This window comes from Littorina saxatilis, linkage group LG6 (genome assembly GCF_037325665.1).
Source record: "Littorina saxatilis isolate snail1 linkage group LG6, US_GU_Lsax_2.0, whole genome shotgun sequence".
Classification (NCBI taxonomy): Eukaryota; Metazoa; Mollusca; class Gastropoda; order Littorinimorpha; family Littorinidae; genus Littorina; species Littorina saxatilis.
This window is the reverse complement of record NC_090250.1, coordinates 26,941,288-26,962,891: the sequence shown is the minus strand read 5'-3', so window position 1 is coordinate 26,962,891 and position 21,604 is coordinate 26,941,288. Positions and strand designations below refer to the sequence as shown.

Sequence of the window (21,604 nt, the reverse complement as noted above, 5' to 3'; positions counted from 1 at the left end):
TGTGTGCAAAATGTCAGCTTTTCTGTTCGGAGTAGCATATTAAAATTAATTTTGTCTGTGAAGGTTCCTCAGCAAGAAACGAGGTTTTGAGCTTCGAATACACAAGTAAAAAATATTTAAAAATAACCAAAACCAAATGAAAGCTCCAGAATTAACTTGTGGTAGTCACTAGGCCTAACACACACACACACACACACACACACACACACACACAGAGATACACACACTTTTGGCTATCATATCTCCTTATTTGACAAACACTGCTCAAAACACGCACTTAGATTTAAACTGGCCGTCAGCAATGCAAGTACAGTCAATTTGTTTTGAAAACTGGATGGCTCAAAGCCGACCACTGTCAGGGAAGATATGTAAAGGTTTCCTTCTTTGTCCCACAAAGATAAGAGAAGAAAAACATATGTACATGTATAGCCAGAAGTGGATTACACTAGAAGTGCTCAACTATCATTTCTATCAGTCGACACGTGGTGATACATTATGCCCTTTGACCTTTTCTTGGGGGTATTCCGTACTAATAGAATACCGGATTCTGGGAAAGCTGTTCACGAGCACTTACGCACTATATTCAATTTTCAGTACACGAGTCAAAACCTTTGGAATAAATCAAAATGAATAAAATACAAGAATAAAGATTTCAGAAAAGAAGAAGAAAAAGTTGAAAAATTGAGAGAAAAAAGTTTTCAACAAATCTTGCCATTTACCGGACTCAAACCTGAGACCGCCAGGACAGGGGGATAGCGTTCCAACCATGCACACAATTCCCAGGCGTGAAAATAAAAGGTGAACTGCAAACACACATTGTACATGGGTTCTGGAGCATGTGTCGACTCGTCGATTTTCGAGTTTCTCCGTTCGTATTTGTGTTTTGTATGTTTTCTTGATCTCACCATTACATGTTGTCGCAGTGATACCCATAGGGCATTTCACAAAAACCGATGTTTCTAAAGAATAGAATGGGTAATTCTGGGGAGTTGTCCGCTGGAAGTACTCAATAATTATGCAACTTTTTGATTATTTTGATTCATTAGATCATCCAAAAGGTTTGGAATTAATAAAATACAAGAATTACAAGTTCAGAAATTTTAAAAACAAATTTGCAGTCGAAGAGGATCAAACCCGTGACCACCAATGTAAGGCTTTACCAACTGCGCTAATCTGTCTCATGGTTGGCGAGGAAGATTTTAACTTCAAATATTACACGTGAGTTCTCGAGCGTGGGGATCAGTATTGACTCGGCTCAAATTTCTGAGTTCAGTCTTAGATACACTGTACTGTACATGCTCTTTATCTCATTGTTCGAGGCAAGTTAAGTTAATAACTGACCCTTTTCTCACGTTTACTCCGTATAAGTTTGGAAAGCAATATCAAGTAGCTTTAATTTGAAGCGTGAACGAGATTATGTTGTTGTCTGGCTCCGAAATGCATTGACCAATCGCCGAAAGGCGCTGACGTCATTGCATGAAAGGATTTCCGTGCCCAGAATCCAAAATTCCTGATGACATACAAAGGAATTTTGTTCGGGAGGACGACGATCTATGTGTAGCCAAGTGCACTTGGCTACCCTAAACACTCTAATCATCGCATAACGAAACAGCCTTGTGTACAGTACAAACGGGATCACCCACCCCATAGTAGACGATACGCGCAGAAAAAGATCCTGTAATCCATGTCAGAGTTCGGTGGGTTATAGAAACACGAAAATACCCAGCATGCTTCCTCCGAAAGCGGTGTATGGCTGCCTAAATGGCGGGGTAAAAACGGTCATACACGTAAAAGCCATGGGAGTTTCAGCCCATGAACGAACAAACAAACAATTAAACACAAAGACTCCTCATGAAAGGACACATGCAATGTGTTGACCTTTTTTGTTCGCCGAAGGCTGTTTTTCATTACAGGTAGCACTGTACTTTCTTTACTGGAGAAACAACCAAGTAACCAGGAAGAGGATTATTTGAAACAAACTGTCAGCATTGAGAATAACACGGAACCCTTGACTGTCTTATCTACAGTTCTTGCTGGGAGATCAATTGAGTGATCAACACCTTGTCCACTTTGCTATCTTGCACAGAGAAGTGACGTTACTCTGCAAATGAATACTGAAAGTGAGACAGCGAAAAGCATTGTGCATCAGGTCAGAGTGTGTTTGATATTAAATTCAAACTAGACACAGTTGAAGTAATAATTTCTTGGTTGCCTGCGTAATTTTTCGACATTCTTCTTCTTTTTGAAGCCTGAAGTGTTGTAAACTACAATACGGCAACAATCTGCAGTCCCAGGTAGAGTATCAGTAATTGCGAAAACTGTCAGCGGCAACCTACAGCAGCTTTTTAACTTGACCTACAGAACGCTTGGAATCGGCCATGTCTAACAGAGCTGACACACAACACATGCCGCCTCTAAGGAGAAGCTTCACAGTAATTCCACCTATTCCACGCGTTGGAGATGGGAGGGTAAATTTATCTTTGATTCCTCCACTTCCACCCCCACAAGACAACGGCAGCAGTGATCGCGCTAGGTATTTTTCAAACCGGTATGACGTCATGAGCTGGCTACAAGGCTCTCACGAAAATCGGTAAGCTTGCCAAGGCAACCAGTAAAAGACAAACAATGACTTACAATACATTAAATCAATGTTTATCAATGTCAGTGATATGCGGACGTTTTTTCTCCCCCCCCCCCCCCCTTTCAAAGCAACTGTCGCACAACTTGACAGTGACACATCAGCAGCCGCTGTGAGAGAGAGAGAGAGAGAGAGAGAGAGAGAGAGAGAGAGAGAGAGACTTCCGAAATAAAATAGGAAAGCAAATAGTAATCACGCAACTGGAAGACTTACTCACTAGTTACTTACTGTTACAGTTTCACTTTCGCCTAGTCTTTGTTGTCAAAAAGTTTTCACGCGCAGAGCCGATGTCAAAATCCCTGAGTGACTTGCTGTGCCAGCGAAGCATCATCAGGCGGTTGACACGGTCTTCATTCAGGCGGTTTCTCCCTTTTGTTTTGATGAGGTTTTGCACACTGAATCCTCGCTCTGCGTACACGCTAGATACTGGGATGACCAGAGCTAGTTTGGCAAGCTCGCCAAAGTCAGGAAATTGGTCATACCTGATCACACACCTGCACACGGTGTCGAAAGATGTCGCGCCATAATTTGTGACTGCAGTCTTGAAGGGTAAAAAGTTGCGCTGTGCTCGTTCTGGGTTGATCACAGCTGTGTAATGCCGTCTCAGCACATCCATCTCGGCCTGTCCATACCCTGCTAATCTATCAGCCCCAGGATAACGCTCCACATCAAAGACGGTTGCCAGCGCTGACAAAATAGTCACTTCAGTCTGTGGGAAGCGACGGCGCAATGCATCAATCAGACCCTGAATAAACTCTCTACGTACTCTTTCGTACTGTCCTCTGTTGTGAAGATGGGTGAGAGTTGTGGTGTTGAATGTTGCTCCCTGCAGTGAGTTAGAAAACTCTCGTTCGTTGTCTCCTGGTGTGTCAAGAAGTTGTGTCAGCATGTGTGTGGTGCTTTCCACCATGGGCTTTATTGTAGACGGATTGACGTTATCTTTCTGAAAAGTGAGATTCAGCCGATCGATGACGGGAATGACATCCGCCAACATGTAGGTAATCGCAACAAAGATAAACATTTTTGCTTTCTTCAGTAGTCCAACTGCCGAAGTGTTCCCACGCTGACCTTCTTCTTCAAGTTCCAGAATAAGGGCTGGATAAGTTTGTTTCACAGCATCCACAGCCTTGCCCAAGCTCAGCCACCGCACACTTATTGGGTGTTTTAGACATTTGTACTCGACCTCATCAAGAGCATCGCACAGTTGCTTCAATCTGTGTGTCCGATCACCCGATGCTCTGTACAGCTTGAACAAATTCTGCAGGCAGAGACGATAATCTGCGACTGTTTCAACACTGTTTGTTGCATCTTTCGTGGCTAGTGCTGTCCTGTGAGCAATACAGTGCACATGAATAAGCTTTGCTTGTTTTTCCTTCATTCGCACCCCAACACCCGTGATTTGTCCAGTCATAACTGATGCTCCATCTGAAGCTAACCCTGCAAGGCGAGGGTGATCTTCGTCGATGCCCCATTCCCTCAACACCTCCTGAACTTTTGCATACACACATTCTGCGGTACCATTATCGATGGTATAATTTCCAAGAAATACAGTTTCAGGGGTGCCATCCAAAACGATGCGTGCAAAGACAATGAGTTTTTTGTCCAACGTACAGTTAAGTGTCTCATCAATCACAATTCCCACATAATCACTTCGATCAATCTTTTCTCTCAGTTCCTGTTTTGTTACAGACAAAAGAGCTTCTTCCATATCAGCTACAGTCTCATGGTGTTTGTAAGTTACCCCGGCACTGAGTGATGAGCAACCATTTTCACGTTGCAGATTCAGTAGGCTTTCAAACTTGGACGCGGCAATATTTTCTTGAGCCATGTATAGGACTGTCCGAATCTGTGCATTGAGACACTCGTTCTCACTTTGTTTGGCTTGCTCAGATACAGGTTTCATCGAAAGTTGCTTATCTGATGTTCCAACAGCATTTCTATGACTTAGCGATTTTGAATGGTCTTCGAGAGATGAATGTTGAAAATTTTGACAACCTCTTGTGTAACCATTTTTTTGACGTGTTTTTTTGCAGTCTTCACAAAACATGAGAAAGTTCTCCCCCTCCCCCTCTGTCCGCAACCACAGAAACTCTTTGCACCATTTTTCCTGAAATCGTTTGACAGTGGAAGATGCCGATGTTGGTTTCTTTGCCGCCGCTTGAGACTCGGGCTCTGCAGATGTACTAGGCCGTGAAGTACTTTCACTTTCAGTTCCTTCATTCAAAGGCCTTTTCTCACCTCTTGGGGGTAGAAAAGACAGTAAAGATCGTTGCTTCTTCATCGCAATCGACTCGCCTCACAATAATCAACTGTATGTAGACAAAGATCTAAGCTGGTGTGAGTACGTGATTTCCCAGTATGATGCTATGTCGGCTATAGTTAGACGCCGTCCCTTATAACATAAACTGAAAGATTTTACGATGGACCGGGAACCGAAAGAAACTTGGCGCGAAAAGTATGATGTCTGATTTTTGACGTCATGTTTGACACCTTGACATCAAGTGTCATCAATGGAGACATAATCGCAACATTGTAGCGGCAGCGCTGTCACAACAAGCCATCCAAATCTCTCTCTCTCCTCTCTCTCTCTCTCTCTCTCTCTCTCTCTCTCTCTCTCTCTCTCTCTCTCTCTCTCTCTCTCTTTCTCTCTCTTTCTCTCTCGTACTGACAAACGATTTTTGTAATTACTACTTTTTTTTTTTACCGGTCAAACCAAATAACAATCGGTACGTCTGACCGACATCCACTTTTTTTTCCGGTATTGGCGAATCTTAACCGGTAAAATACCGGAAATTACCGGTAAACGCGATCCCTGGGCAGTGACAGTGGCAGTGGCAGTGGCAGTGGAGTATCACAGGAACACCACTATCAACCACTGCTGCCACCGGGCCGCCGAAGGAGAAACAATTTGAATGCAAGACTCAGTGTGGCAAACCAAAGTGCATATTACCAGTCGGCCGAGTCACAGGGATGTGTAAGTCACGCAGGGAAAAGGTGTTACAACTACTGCCTCATCCACGACTGCCTCGTCTGCCAGACTTGCATCAAGAACGCTCACAAAAAATGTTCAACGCCTGAACTGGGAACTGTAGCTGCAGAAATTAAACAAATCAGTTCTAGAGTACTCGGTGCTGTGGAAAAAAATTTGCTTGGCTGCCTTCAATCTTCAATCGGCAAAGCAAAAAAACACAGGAAATCTCTCCATGAAAAGGCAGAGAGCCTTAAAGACACTGTGAACGATCACGCAAACCAGTTGATTGCACTCATTAAAGATCAACGTATAAAAGCGCTTTCAAATCTAGACCAAAAAGCGAAAAAGGCCATTCTACAAACGACATCCATGGTTGAAATGGAAAGCCAGCTCTCCACCCTGAAGGAAGAACAGTGTACGTTTCTGAGGAGTGTACAGGATCTTCCCGACTGCGCAACCCTACAAGTCCCTCATCGTATCCAGGAGTTTTTCAACCACAGAATGAAAACCAGCTTTGAAGGGTTCCTACAATACAACGCAGCAAGCTCCCCTGACTTGAACGTCCTGGTGTCTGATCCCCATAACATCCCAACTACCCTGAAGAGTGAAACGGAAAGCTTTGTGGGCAAAGCCATCGCAGGGCAACCCCCCGGCTCTAACATCTTCAGTCGTTCCAAAGACGTGGCCCTTAAGGAGTCCACTCAGCTAGAGAAAACTCCAGAAGTCCTCGCCCATCTGACCCAAATACAAAGGGACATCTCCCAGTGGAAAGCAGCGCCGGTTTTTAAAGATTAACAGTGCATTGTGCTATACAGTGGAGACCCAGCATCTCCTGAAAATCCTCTCCAAATGGACCACCACCCAATTGATCAAAAAATTTGGTTTCCTTTCAGTTTTCTTCTCATGTGAAAAAGTGTACTGAATACACCATCCTTGTGCAAACAGCGTGAACCTTACATGTATCGGAACAATGAACGACAAACCACTCATGTGAAGAGAGATCTAATCTATTGTATAAAGGTCCATGGCATATCTGTAGGGGATTTTTATTTTTTTAGGGTATCGCTACTCAAATGTTGGAGTTATAAGCGATAAAGCGCTCACACATGCTTTTCTTCGCTTATTGTTTGGGTGTTCCTTGTCCAATTCGCCTCAAATTGGACCTAAACTTATCTATTGCAAATTTTTGCGCAATACTTCAGACGAATCGCTTAATAATATCCACTATGGTACCAAGTGGCATTGTGGTCAGAGCGCTTGTCTCTCATGTTGCTGTATGGGGTTTGACTCCCACTCCTGGTGATATTTTTTCAAAAGCTCTGCAGTCCACCCTTGTGACAAATGGTACCTGTGTGATTTGTATGTTGTTGGTTTTTCTCTCACAATTGTTCTTTTATGTCTTTTTTGTTTGTTAGTTGTTTCTTTAAAATTTGGAACTGTACAGTGCTTGGATTTATTATTATTATTGTCGTTATAATTCAGGGCTGGAGAGGGTGAAAGCGGATAAGGGCAAGAAGCACCATTCTCATTAAGTCAATAAGTGTGAAAATGAGTTACATTTCCTTGCACTGCATTGCAAGGTAATTGCTATGACCAGAACAATCTGTCTCCATAGCATTCACGGATGAAAAAGAAAACATGCCCCCCTCCCACAAAAAACAAAAAGTGTTTCAATCTTTCCAAACAAACCTGTCATTTCAAGAGATATCTGCTTGCAAAGTGAGATTTGTTAAAAACAATCTGCATCATATTTTACAATCAATACCAGTACCTTCCACCGGTTATCACAATATCATCCACTTTCTATACACAATAATCGTGTATTTTTGTAAGATGAACTGGACTGAAGGGTAAAAATACCATAAAAATCACACACACAAAAGTAAAACATGATTTCAATAGCAAAGTCAGATATGTGTGTGTGTGTGTGTGTGTGTGTGTGTGTGTGTGTGTGTGTGTGTGTGTGTGTGTGTGTGTGTGTGTGTGTGTGTGTGTGTGTGTGTGCACACGTTTGTGTGCGTGCATGCGTGTTCACACCCACTTACACGAGTAACTCATTATAATGTTGTACATGATAAATATTATTATACTTTGTTATTTGTTTCGTCTTCGTTAAACACGTGAGTACAGTATTGTTTGGTCTTTTTATAACTCATTATATGCACAGACCTGGGAACCCCTGTTTTGCACTTGAGTATTCTCAAACAAACTTGGTGTATTTTCAGAAAAATGAGCGTACTCCACACGGCATATGAACATCCATGATCAAAGCATGCTTCACACGCGTCCGTCACACCATTAATTAAGTTTACCTATACATTTAAAACAAATGCATTTTTTCAATGTTTACTGACAAAAACTGTAATCATGTGTCAAAACACTGGATCGGCTTCGAGATGGGCTTGTGAAGAAAAGTAGTCTAGGAATGTATCTGGTCGTATTTTTTTTCCACTGACCGTACTGATCGTATTCTTGACAATCATGCGTACAAAATATGGCGAAATCGTATGGGTTCCCAGGTCTGTATGCAAATAATGACTTAGACTCAGAACTGTATCCAAGCATTGTTTAGCCATATAACCTGTTCATGTGCGCCGAAGAAAGTGCTTGTTTCAGAAGTGAAATTGCAAATGATGAGGATTTTTCTGTTTACCTTGTCAAAGAAGAGTATGTGATATCATTTCAGTATTGAAAGGTTGTGCAATCGCATGCAGCCATACACACTTTATTAAAGGCCAATATCAGCGAGGGGCAGATATATTGTTACACTAGTTTATGGTGCTGGCAAGGCTTAATTTAGCTCTGTAAGCTTCTACTACAACAAGGCTTGGGTAACTGGAGACAGATGTTTGACTTTAACAATTTGGTTGTTAATCATTTGTGAGGCTGTTGTCTTTCGTACTTGTAAAGTTTAAAATATGAATGAAAGTTTTAATGGATTGCTTTACTTTTTGTTCATCTACATTTTTTTAAAATATATACATACCTTGTACTCATACGCTTCATTTTATGAACACAAAACTGACATAAAGGTGGATGTGAAGTCAGAATGGTTAAATTGCTAGGCAATATGCCCATTGCAAGTGGGGATGTCTTTGGGGAAGGGTATTTAAACACTCAAATATCGAAACCAAAAGCGTACAAAGTTACAGAAATTACACGAATGTGAGTGTCCGTTCAAACTGACATTACATGTCAGGTGTGTCGCGCTCTGAACAAGGCTAAAATGTCCGTTCAATGCCCATGGTCTTTCACAATACACACGATTTCAGGTTCGATCGCGAAACGTGTGTTAACCGGGGTAGAACCGGATCAGGTCAATAAGTATCTTCTGTCTTGCTTGGATTTGCCGTAGATGGTGCTGGTGTATCTTCCATCTTTCCACTGGTCTCCTCGAGGCAAGCTGCTGCATGTAGCCCAGTTCTTCTGGAATCATGTTCTTCGAACCCTGCTTGATGAACCAGAATATCACTCAATCGTCCGTCTCGAAAATATACAGAGGTTCTTTAGAGTTGTCATTTGTCACAATTCTGTGAAGTGTGTTGTTCCTGCGCCTGTCCATGATTGTCCCAGTGTACTTTTTAATTCAAAACATAAACGAGTACTCACCTGAGTCGAAGTTTGTGTAGAATTCCACGATGTAGTTTACAGGAACGGAGGGATATGTGAGATGCGCACACCGCCGGAAACACGCCATTTTTCACAGCTCAGGTCATCTGATATAACCATATCAGATGATCTGACTTATCTTTAAGCAACCAAAAATGTTTTAGTTGCATTTACATTTGATAAATTATCTTATTTCCTTTAATGGGGAGGGTGAAACTGAAGGGCGGGCACATATCCCTCCGTTCCTGTAAACTACATCGTGGAATTCTACACAAACTTCGACTCAGGTGAGTACTCGTTTATGTTTTGAATTCCACTTCTCGTAGTTTACCGAAACTACGTGATTTGTGAGATTTTAAAGTTGGTTGATTAAAGATTATAATTCAAACAAAGGAATAATCGAAGTCACACTAAAGTTAAATATCAAACATTTATTCTCAAAGGACAACATGAGAATAGTGAACATCTGTCTTGGCTTTTGCACCAAACATACATTGTTTGAAAACAACCATGTATTACAAAAATAAGTGATGCATTTATTTTCCATTCATAATGGGAATTGCAATTTCTTCATAACCAAAGAAACAATAAACACTGCAACACATTTGAAAACAATGGATCAATTGTCCACAAAACCATTTGCATTTTCTTTTACATGGAGACAGGGAGATAATTGTCTCTAGATCTCCATTTGTTAGCTCCCTTGTCTTGAATTTTAACCTTTCCCAATGCAAATTATCAGAATGTAATCAAACTTAGATTACTGAGCTGGAAGTTTTTTATTTTCCAACTTTCGCATAATAGTTTAAGATAGTGTTTGATTTATCTTTACTTTCCAGTGGTTTGTTATAGAACTTTTTGAAAGTGGATACATTTGACCAGCCTGCCACTTTCAAAATATCTTCAACAGCAACACCCGACTTGAACATTGCTGAAGATGATGCGCCCCGAAAGCTGTGGGGTGCAAAATTTGTAATTCCTGCGCGTATGAGGACAGTTTTTAGCCACCTAGCTATGGTGTCTTTCGCCGCTGGCCCATGTGGCTGTTGGTAACACAAAAGTAACTGGTCAGTCTCATCACTCTCACATCTGAATTCTACAGTACTATTAATGTACTGTCGAAGACAAGTCACCACACACAAAGTTTTGTCTTCTGTATAAAACGGTAACTGCAAAGGTTTTGGATGAAAGCCAGGTCTAGACTGCTTCAACTTTTCAGTTATGTAAATTGTACATCCATCATCATGAAAACAAATATTTCTCAACCTGATCAAATGAATTGTCTGCACTCTGTGGGCAGTAATTAACAACAACAAGGAACACAATTTTAAAGTCAAATCCTTCAATGAAAGTTCAGAATTTTCTCCCATGTTTCTGAAAAACTGCAAAACTTTGTCTACATCCCAAGTTTCATTGCATCTTGGTTGTGGTGTACGCAGTTCAAAGATTCCCTTTAGAAATCGAATTACTAAAGGGTGACATCCTACTGTTTTATTGTCTGGTAGAATAACCACTGCAGATAGTGCACTCCTTGCAGTGTTTATAGCACTGTATCCTAAGCCATCTTCATACAGCTTAGTCAAGAACTGTAACACCTCATCTATAGTCGGACGAAGGGGATCACACTGGCACTGCACACAAAACTTGCTCCGTCTGCTGAGGTAGGAGGCATACTGCTGTCTGGTTGAAGGTCGCCACGATGCCCAGATAACTTGGAAAGTCTCACCTTGAACTCCTCTTGCTTCAAGGGATTTCCTGATAAGCAACAAGCCAGAAGTTGCAGAGTCCTGTGGAGCGGATGCACATCTTGCGTATGTGGTAGATGAATGGTAAGCTTTCCCTTTGGAAGAAGAACAGGCTCTTGTGTCAGCATTTTCAACATCTGGGGGTACCATACTGCCGTAGGCCACTTTGGAACGATCAAGATTCCTTCCGCTCTGTCGCGCTGCCATTTGTTGAGCACTTTCTGCAGCAAGCTGAAAGGCGGAAAGGCATATATTAACCATTTTGACCAATCTTGGGTAAAGGCATCAATGGCCAAGGCTTCTGGGTCTGGTATCCAGGACACGAATGGTTTCATCTGAAAATTTAATCGTGATGCAAATAGATCGATGTCTGGCTTCAGCAGACTATCTTTTAATTTGCAGAAAATATCATGATTCAATTTCCACTCAGTACGATCATTGAATTGTCTTGACAAAACGTCAGCTTCTGTATTCAGTATTCCTGGGATATGTGAAATTGATATCCAAATACCATTTTCCTTGCACCACATCCAAATTTGTTTTGCAACGTTATTGCAATCTGGAGAACGCGATCCTCCCATATTGGATATATAGGAGACTGCACATGTGTTGTCTGTCAAGACTTTTACATGTTTTCCTGTGATCATTTCTTTGAAACTTTTCAAAGCGTACAAAATTGCCATCATTTCTAGAACATTGATGTGCAAATTCATTTCTGTTTCGGACCATCGCCCTCCAGTCTTAATTTGACCACAAACAGCTCCCCAACCACCTGAACTTGCAGCATCCGTCTGGATTTCAACTTCAGGATTAGTTTTTTCAATGGGGAAAAAAGAGGAATCTAAATTTTCAATCCACCAGTCTAGTTCTTCTGTTGTCTTATCTGTCAAGCTTGTCAGCGATTCAAAATTTCCTGCAGAAAATTTTTAACGATGTGGATTTCAGTCTGTCTAAACTCCTATAAAACAGTGGGCCCCACTGAACAGCTGGAAAAGTTGCTACCAACTGGCCTATAACTTGTGCCAGTTCTCTTATGGTCACCCTCTTCTTTCTTTTGAGTTCTGAACATGCGAGCACAACTTTTTGCTTTCTTTCCAGGGGTAAAGTAACTGTCATATCTTCAGAGTTTAAAAGAAACCCCAAGTACCTCAGTTTCTTGCAGGGTTTGAGGACTGATTTCTCTGTGTGGATAATAAATCCCAGTGAATCGAGTAATTTCACTGTCTTTGACACATTCTCTGCACACTCTTCAAAAGAATTACCTTGCAGATAACTATCATCAATAAAGGAAGTGGATAAATATCCCTGTGATCTGAGTGTGGCATAGACTGGTTTCATTAACTTTGTGAAATAACGAGGGCAGTTACTTAGTCCATTTGGGAAGCAGGTATACTGATAAAGTTTGTTTCTCCACATGAATTTGAGGTATTTCCTGCATTCTGCTTTTATTGGTACAGAGTAGTATGCATGTCTGAGATCCACTGAAGCCATGTAGCAGCCTCTTATCATCATTTGAGTTGCTGACGTAAGATTGTCCATCTTAAAGTGCTCATATTGTACTGAATCATTAAACTTTTTTAGATTCAAAATGAGACGGTAGGAGCCATCAGGTTTTGGGACCATGAAAACAGGGGAGATAATTTCATCTTCCTGATGCACCGATTTTTCAATAACTCCCAAGGATAACAGTTTTTCAATTTCCGAATCCATTTTTGTCCATAGATTTCCTTGTACTTGATTTTTCAAGTAAGAAAGATTTTCAGAATTTAAGTCAGAAAACTCATCTATTGGAATATCAGCACCGCACACCATGTCAAGAATAAATGGGTCTGATGTTATTTCTTCCCATTTTTGAACAAACTTTTTTAGTCTACCTGCTTCAAAAGGGCGGTTAGGTATTGTATCTTTACTTACAGATTTTGGCAGAGAAGGTAGTGGAGCTACTGCTGGCCTTGTTGCCACTCGGTTCGTCCGCTGCCGCGGTAGTTCATTCTGCCCCGTGCACGGTAAGGTCCTCTCCCTCTCATTCTGCCTCTTGGTGTCCAGGTTCTTCCTGCACCTCTTGGCCTCCAATTCCAATCGTTTTTTGCAAAGGGATTGTTTTGTGGAAAAAACTTTTGACCTTTTACTCCACTTGACTGACTGAGACCCAGGCCCATTCTAGCTGTTGTATCAATGTTTGCACATGCAGCTTTCAGGTCATTGCCAAACAACATATCTGTGATTGGAACTTCAGCTGAACCAAGTTTTTTGTACTTTTTGTTCAGTTGAGCATTTGAAATTTTCCCCCTTCTGTCAATTGACAGATCATGGTTTGTTTTCTGTACAAGTGCAATAGAATCTGCTACACCTTTCATGAGTCCCCGAATTTCGGGTGATTCACTTTTCAGTATGGTTTTCCATATGTTTGTGAGTGCATAGGTCGCTGTACACAGCGCTTTCTGATACTGCTGTAGTTTCAAATCTGCACCTCTTGTTGCACGGTCAAGTATTGACCATATCTCCGGATTGACCTTTGGAACAACAACCTTCAAGTTTTTAGGTCTGGCATACTTGTTCATTTTTTCTTTCATTTTTTCTTCTGAAATTTGACCTTTTGCCATGGTCTCATCAACCAGCTTCGCGATACCTTCCGGTATTTCTGGTGCAAGCTTTTCAGCATTGTCGAACTCTTGTTCTATTTCTGCCATTTCAGTGTCAGAATTACTAGTGCCACAAGTTTGACCACAAGTTTCACCTTCGTTCACTCTGATCATCGATTCTATTTGATCATCATAATCTTCGAACGAATCAGATTCGTCTCCAGATTCTTGTGACTCTGCTTTTCGCTTTTGTCTTTGTGTCAACTTCGAACCATGATCATCAGGCGATTCGCCTTCGGTCTGGCCTTGGCCCTGACCTAGCAGCGCTAGGATACGTTCGTTTTGTTTTTTCATGTTATTCCAATCGCTGATTGGAATGGTCACTGCCTCTAACCGAGGTTTTTTCTTATTCTTTTTTTTTTTTTTTCCCTTCTTTTTCGTTTGACACATGTTTGTCCTTTTGACTTGAACAAGGCAAGTCTAACAATTGATCCACTTCATCCGCGTGGATTTGGATTTCAGGCACTGATTCAGTGCTGTCCATTGTTCGAACAAATTCTAAGCATTTGCGACAACAAATAAGGAAAATACACTTACCGCAGGTCAAAACAAATGGTTAACCGAAGGAATAAATCAGTCAAGTTAGGAAAAAAGGATCCTAAAAGGAAGGATTAACCTGATAAAGTAAGACCGGATTTTGGAGAAGCTGCTATGGCGGCCGGAAGTCGTACGGGAATGACGTGTTTCCGGCGGTGTGCGCATCTCACAAATCACGTAGTTTCGGTAAACTACGAGAAGTGGAATCGTGTCTAAAGGATCATCCTCTGCTGGGTCAAAACAGTTTTCTCCAGGCACGCTTTCTGTTGTCATATGTTCAGCTGATTTAGACTGCATTTTAAAACCGTGCTCTTCTGCGTGCAAGTTTGCCGAATAACCACAAAATGGGTCACCACTTGCCAACACCTTGGAGTCACTACAGTTTGCATGTGAATTTGCAGCGATCACCGTGTTGATGTCTGTGTCAGGTGTGTTTACTTCTGCGGTGTGGAAATGAAACAGTAGTTTTTTCGGGGGTGGTTTCAAATAGCGGCCCATTAAAAGGTTCACTTGCCTTCACTTCTTCTCGTTTTGCTTTTCTTTCCTTGGCTCTCTTCTTATCTCTTCTCATCTGGCTCGGTGGTTTTCTGCGAAAACATTGGACCGTGTTCTCCTGGGTGACACTGTGAACGTAGCGTGTAGCTTGGTCGCCATCATTGGTCGCCGGTGCAAATCTGACAACAAAAGTCAAGTTGCTCCCATTGCCGGCGATTTTCCACGATGTGACTTGGTGGTTGTGGAGCAGGGCTTGTAGGGTTGTTCTGCAGCAGTTGGCAAGCCAACGACTGTCATTTTGAAGAGTTATTGGCAACGTTTGGTTAAATTGAAGCGCAGCTCAAAAACTCCGACCTGCCCGCTCGGCGAAATCTCGCACAAACTTCCAAGGTGGATGTGAGTGAGTGAGAGAGAAAGAGTGAGAGAGAAAGAGTCAGAGGGACAAAGAAAGAGTGATTACATATTGTAATTAGTATCAATCATACAGAGTACAAAAATGACATCATACATGGAAAGACAGCTCAAACGAAAAGAAAAAAAATTCCAAACCTCTTGAAAACTTGAAAGTTCTGTAAATTCTTTTTTCTTTTAATTACACTGAAGTTGAAAAAGTCATCAGCTATGTATCATAATACTGTAATATTAATATCTATGAGTGTTCATAAATTGACATTGTTTATGTAATGCTTTTTTTTCATTTTCATGTACCCCCATGTTTGTTTTTTAAATAAGTTTTCTTTCCTTGCCTTGATCACAAACTCTCAGCTATAACCATACCAGCAAAGTGTGAAGTGTAATAATCAAGGCAATAAAAGAGAAAAGAAACGGGTCACAGGCTTGTTAATTTGGATGCCAGTATGTTCTCAATTTGATTGCTTAGGCATTTGTATGCATGAATTATGATGAATGCCAGTTGTGTTTTGTTTAGGAATGCCTCTGTTCCATGTTCCTGCATGTGTGTGTGCGTGCATGCTCATTGCATGAGTGTGTGTTCTACCAAAACAATGTCAAAGGCATTACAAAACACAGAGACAATCCCATTTGTATCCACACCAAAGACTTCTAGCTCTACACAGACCTGGGAACCCCTGTTTTTCACTTGAATTATTCTCAACTAAACTTGGTGTATTTTCAGATAAATGAGCGTAATCCACACAGCATTTGAATATCCATTCAAACATGTTTCACATGCGTTCCTCACAACGTTAATTAACTCATTCAAGGCGCGTCTAAATTTCCCCTGTGTTCCCTGCCAGCGCGTGATTTAGAGCCATTTTGACAAAATTATTAAAAATCAACAACACGAGATAACCTTACAAGTTACATACCTTTATGTTTTTGCAAAGTTTGGAACTTACTCTTTTAGAAAATATATGAAACATTTGAAAGTACATACCTTTTGTTGTCTTCATATCCAGGCAAAATATCCAATTTGAAGCACAAAAAAACAAACTTTTTTGTTCTTGAATGAAACACCAGTAACTCACTGTTGCAGTACTTTTTCTCACAAAATCAAGCTGATATGCACTGTTTCAAATGTCAAGAGTGTTGCTGGTGAATCAGAAACAAAAATAACTGTTAAATAGACTTGAACTGGCGAGTGTCAAGCATAATCAAGGCGCGTCCAAATTGTTAAATTTCCCTGTGTTCCCTCAAATCGCACGATGTTGACCCATTTTTAAAAAAATTATAAAAATCAACAACACAAAATAACCTTACCTACCTTACATTTTTGCAAAGTTTGAAACTTGCTCTTTTAGAAAATATATGAAACATTTGAAAGAACATACCTTTTGTTGTCTTCACATCCAGTCAAACTACCTCTTTGAAGCAAAAGACAAACAACTTTCTACGTCATGGGTTCATCATACACAATGTCATGATCGACACTTTCATTGCCCGAATCATCACCCAAATGATCGTCCATTGGCACAAACTCGTCACCAGAATCTAAAATATCATCTCCACTATCATCATCACTAAGGTCAAGATCAGAACCGTACTGAATAACAAGTTCTAGCACTCTTTTCAAGTTACTACGTCTTGTCAGCAGAACGATCCGCCATCTTGGAAAAGTCAAAACACGTGGGTCGCACACCGGCAACAAAATCAGATTAATCCCAACAATTGAAGGGAAGGAACTGTTTTCAGTGAATGGTTCCACTGTAGACAGATAGAAGTTCATTGCAGGGGTTGTTTCCGTTGGTCAGCAGGACCGTTTACACCGTTAAAAATTCGTGATATCCGTCGGAACTCAAGTACCGGCACGCGGCCAACCCTAAACACAGGTGTCGGAATTCCAGTTCCGACACGCAGAGAATGAGTTAAGTTTACCAATATGTTTAAAAAAAAAAATGCTTCTTTCAATGTTTACAGACAAAAACTGTGATCATGTATCAAAATACAGAATAGGCTTCGGGATGTGCCTGTGAAGAAAAGTACTCTAGAAATGTTTCTCGTCGTATTTTTTTCCACTGACCGTACGGCTCGTATTCTACACAACAATGAAATCGTATGGGTTCCCAGGTCTCTCTACAGCAAAGGTTACTCCTTCAAAGCAACATAGCATAAAACTGACACTTACTGTTGCACTTTGCATGCCTCGCACATGAGTAAGGCCCTGCGCAAGTTGCCCTGGCTTTTGTCTGCGATGCGTCTGGCCAGCTCACTCGGCAGGTTCAAGCCCTCTTTCTTACACACCGTTTGCAACATCTGTACAATCTGAAAGGAGAACAAACTTCTATGAGTCACTTACAGACGCAAGAAATAAAGAGGAGGATAGTAAGGGAAAATGTGTTTGCAAAACTGCATCCAAATGTTGGCTGACCAGCAAAAGTAAAAAAAGCAATCAAAGGAAAAGTACAGCTAACAGGACTAACAAAAGAGTTAGCCTTACGGATATAATACAATAAACCAAAGAAAAGTAAGAAAACAAGCTGAAAAATAACCACAACCAAAAAGAAACTGAGCATTAGACCTTGACACAGACATGCAGTGACATCCTAAACAGAAACTTCAATAAATCAAGACTTGTGCACACACACACACTAAAGGAATAACCTTTGACCACTAACTCAAAGTAGTCTACTTTTGCTCAGAAAAATAAAATAAAACAACAATTAAACAACAATTTACTTCATCTGCAGAGGGTGCTGCGACGCGGACTCCAAGGCATCGACTGCGGATGGCAGGAATAACTTTACTGGTGGAATTACACACCAGGATGAGACGACACGTGGACATGTACTTCTCCATGGTACGACGCAACGCGTGTTGTGCGTCGCGTGAGAGACGATCCACCTCTGTTAGCACCACCACTGCACACAGCAACAAAAACTTTATTATTATTAACATGAGTATATTAAAAAGTAAAATTGTCTTTCGACACACCTCAATACCTTTCAAAATAAGTAACAAGCTGCAGCTCGTAAGCATTTCCTCAATAAGAAAAAGAAAAATACATTAAAAAGTAAAACTTTCGACACTGTCACAATTAGAAGTAACAAGTTGCAACTTTAAGCATTTCCTCGATAAGACAAATAAAACTAGTCACACGATCACAATAAAAATGCAATTTCACGGGTTGGGGGAAGTGAACAGCTTAGTGTCACAGATATCATATTCAACAACATCCAGCAATAGTGATGCTCTGCTATCTAATTAAAAATATATTAGTTACAAAGCTATTCTCATCCGTCCACGACGTTAGACCATGCCTTGACTGACTAAATGAAAGTTTTCCCACCAAATTTCTCCTCTTCCCGCAAATTTTGGTGACCTAGTTAGTCTCAGACAAAACCAAACATGTGGGCTGGGGGAGCGAAATGCACGCTCACAGTGCCGTTATGTATCTGGACTTACTGGTCAACCTGAAGCCAACGGTCACATTCGTAATTAACAACCGCAAACTATATCTTTTGTTCAAAATAAGGGTGTCTAACAAGTCAGTTTCAACTTGTTAGATTCACAGACTTTACATTTGGTTTATTATGGCAAAGACAATGGTCAATATATTTTCTCTAGAGAATGCAGTCAGTTTGTGTAACCAGGGTTCTACTGTTCCAAAAGCCGGCTAGACTGACCTACTCGTCTTGAAAACGGTACCAACCTTGATACCTTGGGAACTGTAAAACCAAGACACAGAGCTACATAGTGGCGCCAGTATATTGGATGAAACATTACAAAGCAGTGACACATTGAACTCTGTAGGTGGTTCCTCAAGTTCTTGACATCCGATTGTTGGTGCGAGTTTCCACTCTGGTTCTGCACCAAGAGAGAGGGTATTTCTACTCTTCAGTCTACAACACGAAGTCAGGTTGACCGGTTGCGTCAATGTTTGGCACTGCATAACTTTGACCATGTACTCAGTTGTATTACACAGTGTACAAATGCGCGTGCGCATGCGACGGTGTGTGCGTGTAATCTGCACTCAGCGGATTTATTGCTAGTGTCAATAAATCATTGCCACTAATAATGGTTCCAAACAACCGTCAGAAAAAATGGTGAATATCACACACAAAAACAACCCACAAAAACAACACACACACACATAACGGGAATTTACAGAGGTTCACAAGAAAGGCACACAGCAAGGAGAGGTATGCAGTCTGCTGTTGGCTTGTTTAATCAAGCGGAATGCCTTGGCCACTGCATCCACCAGACTAGGTAACCCGAGACCTGTCGGTCACTGAAAATAGGCTCCGCCCAGACCCATGGGTATTTCGGCCTGTTTGTTTGTTTGTTTGCTTAACGCCCAGCCGACCACAAAGGGCCATATCAGGGCGGTTTTCGGCCTGTTGGACCTCGGCCTTTAAGTTTTGGACACATACGACAAAACAAAACAAAAAATCATCAACGGCGAGTTGCAATATTCACAATCACTGACTGCTGGGCCAATACTGTACTTCACAGCTACTTCTAGACAGCTTCACCCCTTGATAAGGGAAGGCATTAACTTATCCTAATTTACATCAAAAATCACACTTTTGCCCAATTGGGAGTGACCTTTTCTTGCAAATCCTCTGCTACACATTAAAGGGGCCAATCGCTAGTGAGGGGAATGTCTGAAACACGTGCTCCCATCCACATGTTTTGGACACAACCCTGGCTAATGAATGGCCCCTGCAATGGTTGTATGAGGTGTTGTAAGGAAAGGTCACTCTTCCACAACCCATACAAACCCGACCCAGTTATTTCCAAAAATCCTCTACAACATATTGAATTTTCAGATTGTGAAGCATCGCCCTACAACACGCCCTACATCACCCGTGTCCCAACCTTGGTATCAGAATTTACGAAGCTCTGACGGAAAACAAGATCCTACAGAGTAAACCATACACGAAACCTTGGCTCCAAACAAACCTTTGAAATCTTTCTGAGTGCTGGAGTCCAGCTGGTTGACCTGAGCAACATTTTTGATCAGTTCCTGAATCACTACGCGGTCCTGAATGCCAACATCACTGCAACAGACAAAACCCAATATGCATCTTGGGAGTTCATTGGGTAAAATGTATCAACAGTCAATGTGAAAATTCGGTATTGTGGACTTGGCAGGTGTGCACCCCGTTGAGGAGCTCAATGCTACCTGTGATGTAAGGCCCCTACGATGAGAGGACACCACCCATTGAAGGACACCTGCTCTTCCTTTGGTTATTATCTTGCCAACAGATACCTGTTATAAAAGGCCAACTAAAATGTGAGGACACTTGTCTTTTTGTGTCCTTTCTTCGCAGGTTCCATTGTACATAAACCATCTCTGAGCTTAATCAAGTCAACATTACTCTTCGTATCTGGTCTGCATAACAAATGACAACAAAAAACTCTCCAAAGGCAGCTCCAGAATACACTTACAGCCAGATGTCCTGCACAAAATCTGATGAACTGTTCACAGATGACAAAGACATCCCGGTAAGTCAAAACAAAAATCGAAAATTTAAAATTAAGAATAAATTTTCATTTGATTAACTCTTACCAGTTCGGGGGTTTTAGGGCATATTTTACAGTGCTGTTGGTGCCTACTTGCCGAGTGGCTATCTGGGGTCATATTCTAAATGAAATATAGAAAGTTATATATCAAATGAAAGGAAAATGAATAAGCTTTTCATATTTGCAAAGAGAAATGTGCTATCTTTAAAGGTAAAAAAGGTTATGGGGGTGACAACATGATTTTTGTTGAAATTTGTACGCCCATTTTTTGGAACACATGACAAACACAAAGAAGACATATTTTTTGTGTTCAGTTTATTTTAGATATGCTGCTAACTAGTCTGTTTTGGCATTCGTTTTACATAACATAGCAAAGTTTTATTGAGTTTTGCTGATAAACAAAAAAGTTATTGTCACCTGAATACCCACACCCACATTTCAAAGTAGGACGTTTCATGACATATGCATGCCTAAGGCCCAAAAAAAAAAAAATAGTCTGTTTACGGTATCCCGACCGACCCTATTTTTTCGCGTGACCCTAGACTTTTTTTTGCAGACGAAAGTAAACAAAGACCAACTCGTGGCAAACGAAAGCAAATACAACGAAAGAAATGGAAAAATCTCACCCAATCTCAGCTAGAAAGCTAAGATACAAACGAAACCAGGGTGTAGTCTGCCAAACAAACGCAGAGGGCTAACAAAATAGCCCGAGCGTAATCCAAACACGTCCTTAGACGCTATCGCTTAAGAGTAGAATGAAGAACATGGCGGCGAGACTACGCATGCATGTAGAAGGTAACCATTGGTCAGAGATGGTCATGTGACTGTTCAAGGCCGTTCTACTTTTAGGGTTACTTTCCCCCTACCAGGGTGGAGCGTAGTTTCAGCGTTCTAGCACTAAACTGAAGTAAATTGCCATATGCGAATTGGGATAAGATATGTAATTTAATGAATTTTTTGTCTCTGATGACCTTTGAGAAGAGTAACTTACCTAACTAAGTCTGCAAAATGAAGTTTTTGTCATTAATATATACACTTTTTT

General features: G+C 41.1%; 3 protein-coding genes and 1 long non-coding RNA gene across 4 annotated transcripts in view; all 4 read right to left on the bottom strand.

Moving 5' to 3' along the window:
* Positions 1-21,604, bottom strand: part of LOC138968876 (ubiquitin carboxyl-terminal hydrolase 46-like) — a 158,572-nt gene that overhangs the window by 42,138 nt on the left and 94,830 nt on the right. The window lies entirely within an intron of this gene.
* Positions 1-21,604, bottom strand: part of LOC138968875 (replication factor C subunit 3-like) — a 39,979-nt gene that overhangs the window by 16,474 nt on the left and 1,901 nt on the right. The window contains exons 3-5 of the mRNA XM_070341544.1: positions 19,999-20,096; positions 17,773-17,954; positions 17,222-17,358 (exon numbers count right to left, since the gene is read on the bottom strand). Coding sequence (XP_070197645.1) covers positions 17,222-17,358; positions 17,773-17,954; positions 19,999-20,096 — 417 coding nt within the window. The remainder of the gene's footprint in view (positions 1-17,221; positions 17,359-17,772; positions 17,955-19,998; positions 20,097-21,604) is intronic.
* LOC138969618 (uncharacterized protein C17orf113-like) lies at positions 2,877-5,210 on the bottom strand. Its single transcript, XM_070342478.1, has one exon. It carries the CDS (start codon positions 4,917-4,919, stop codon positions 2,877-2,879), a length of 2,043 nt encoding a protein of 680 aa, XP_070198579.1. The 5' UTR covers positions 4,920-5,210.
* On the bottom strand, positions 9,635-13,046 carry LOC138968868 (uncharacterized). The gene is made up of 2 exons (XR_011456305.1): positions 12,878-13,046; positions 9,635-11,194 (listed from the first exon to the last, which is right to left on the bottom strand). It is a non-coding gene; the product is annotated as an uncharacterized lncRNA (long non-coding RNA).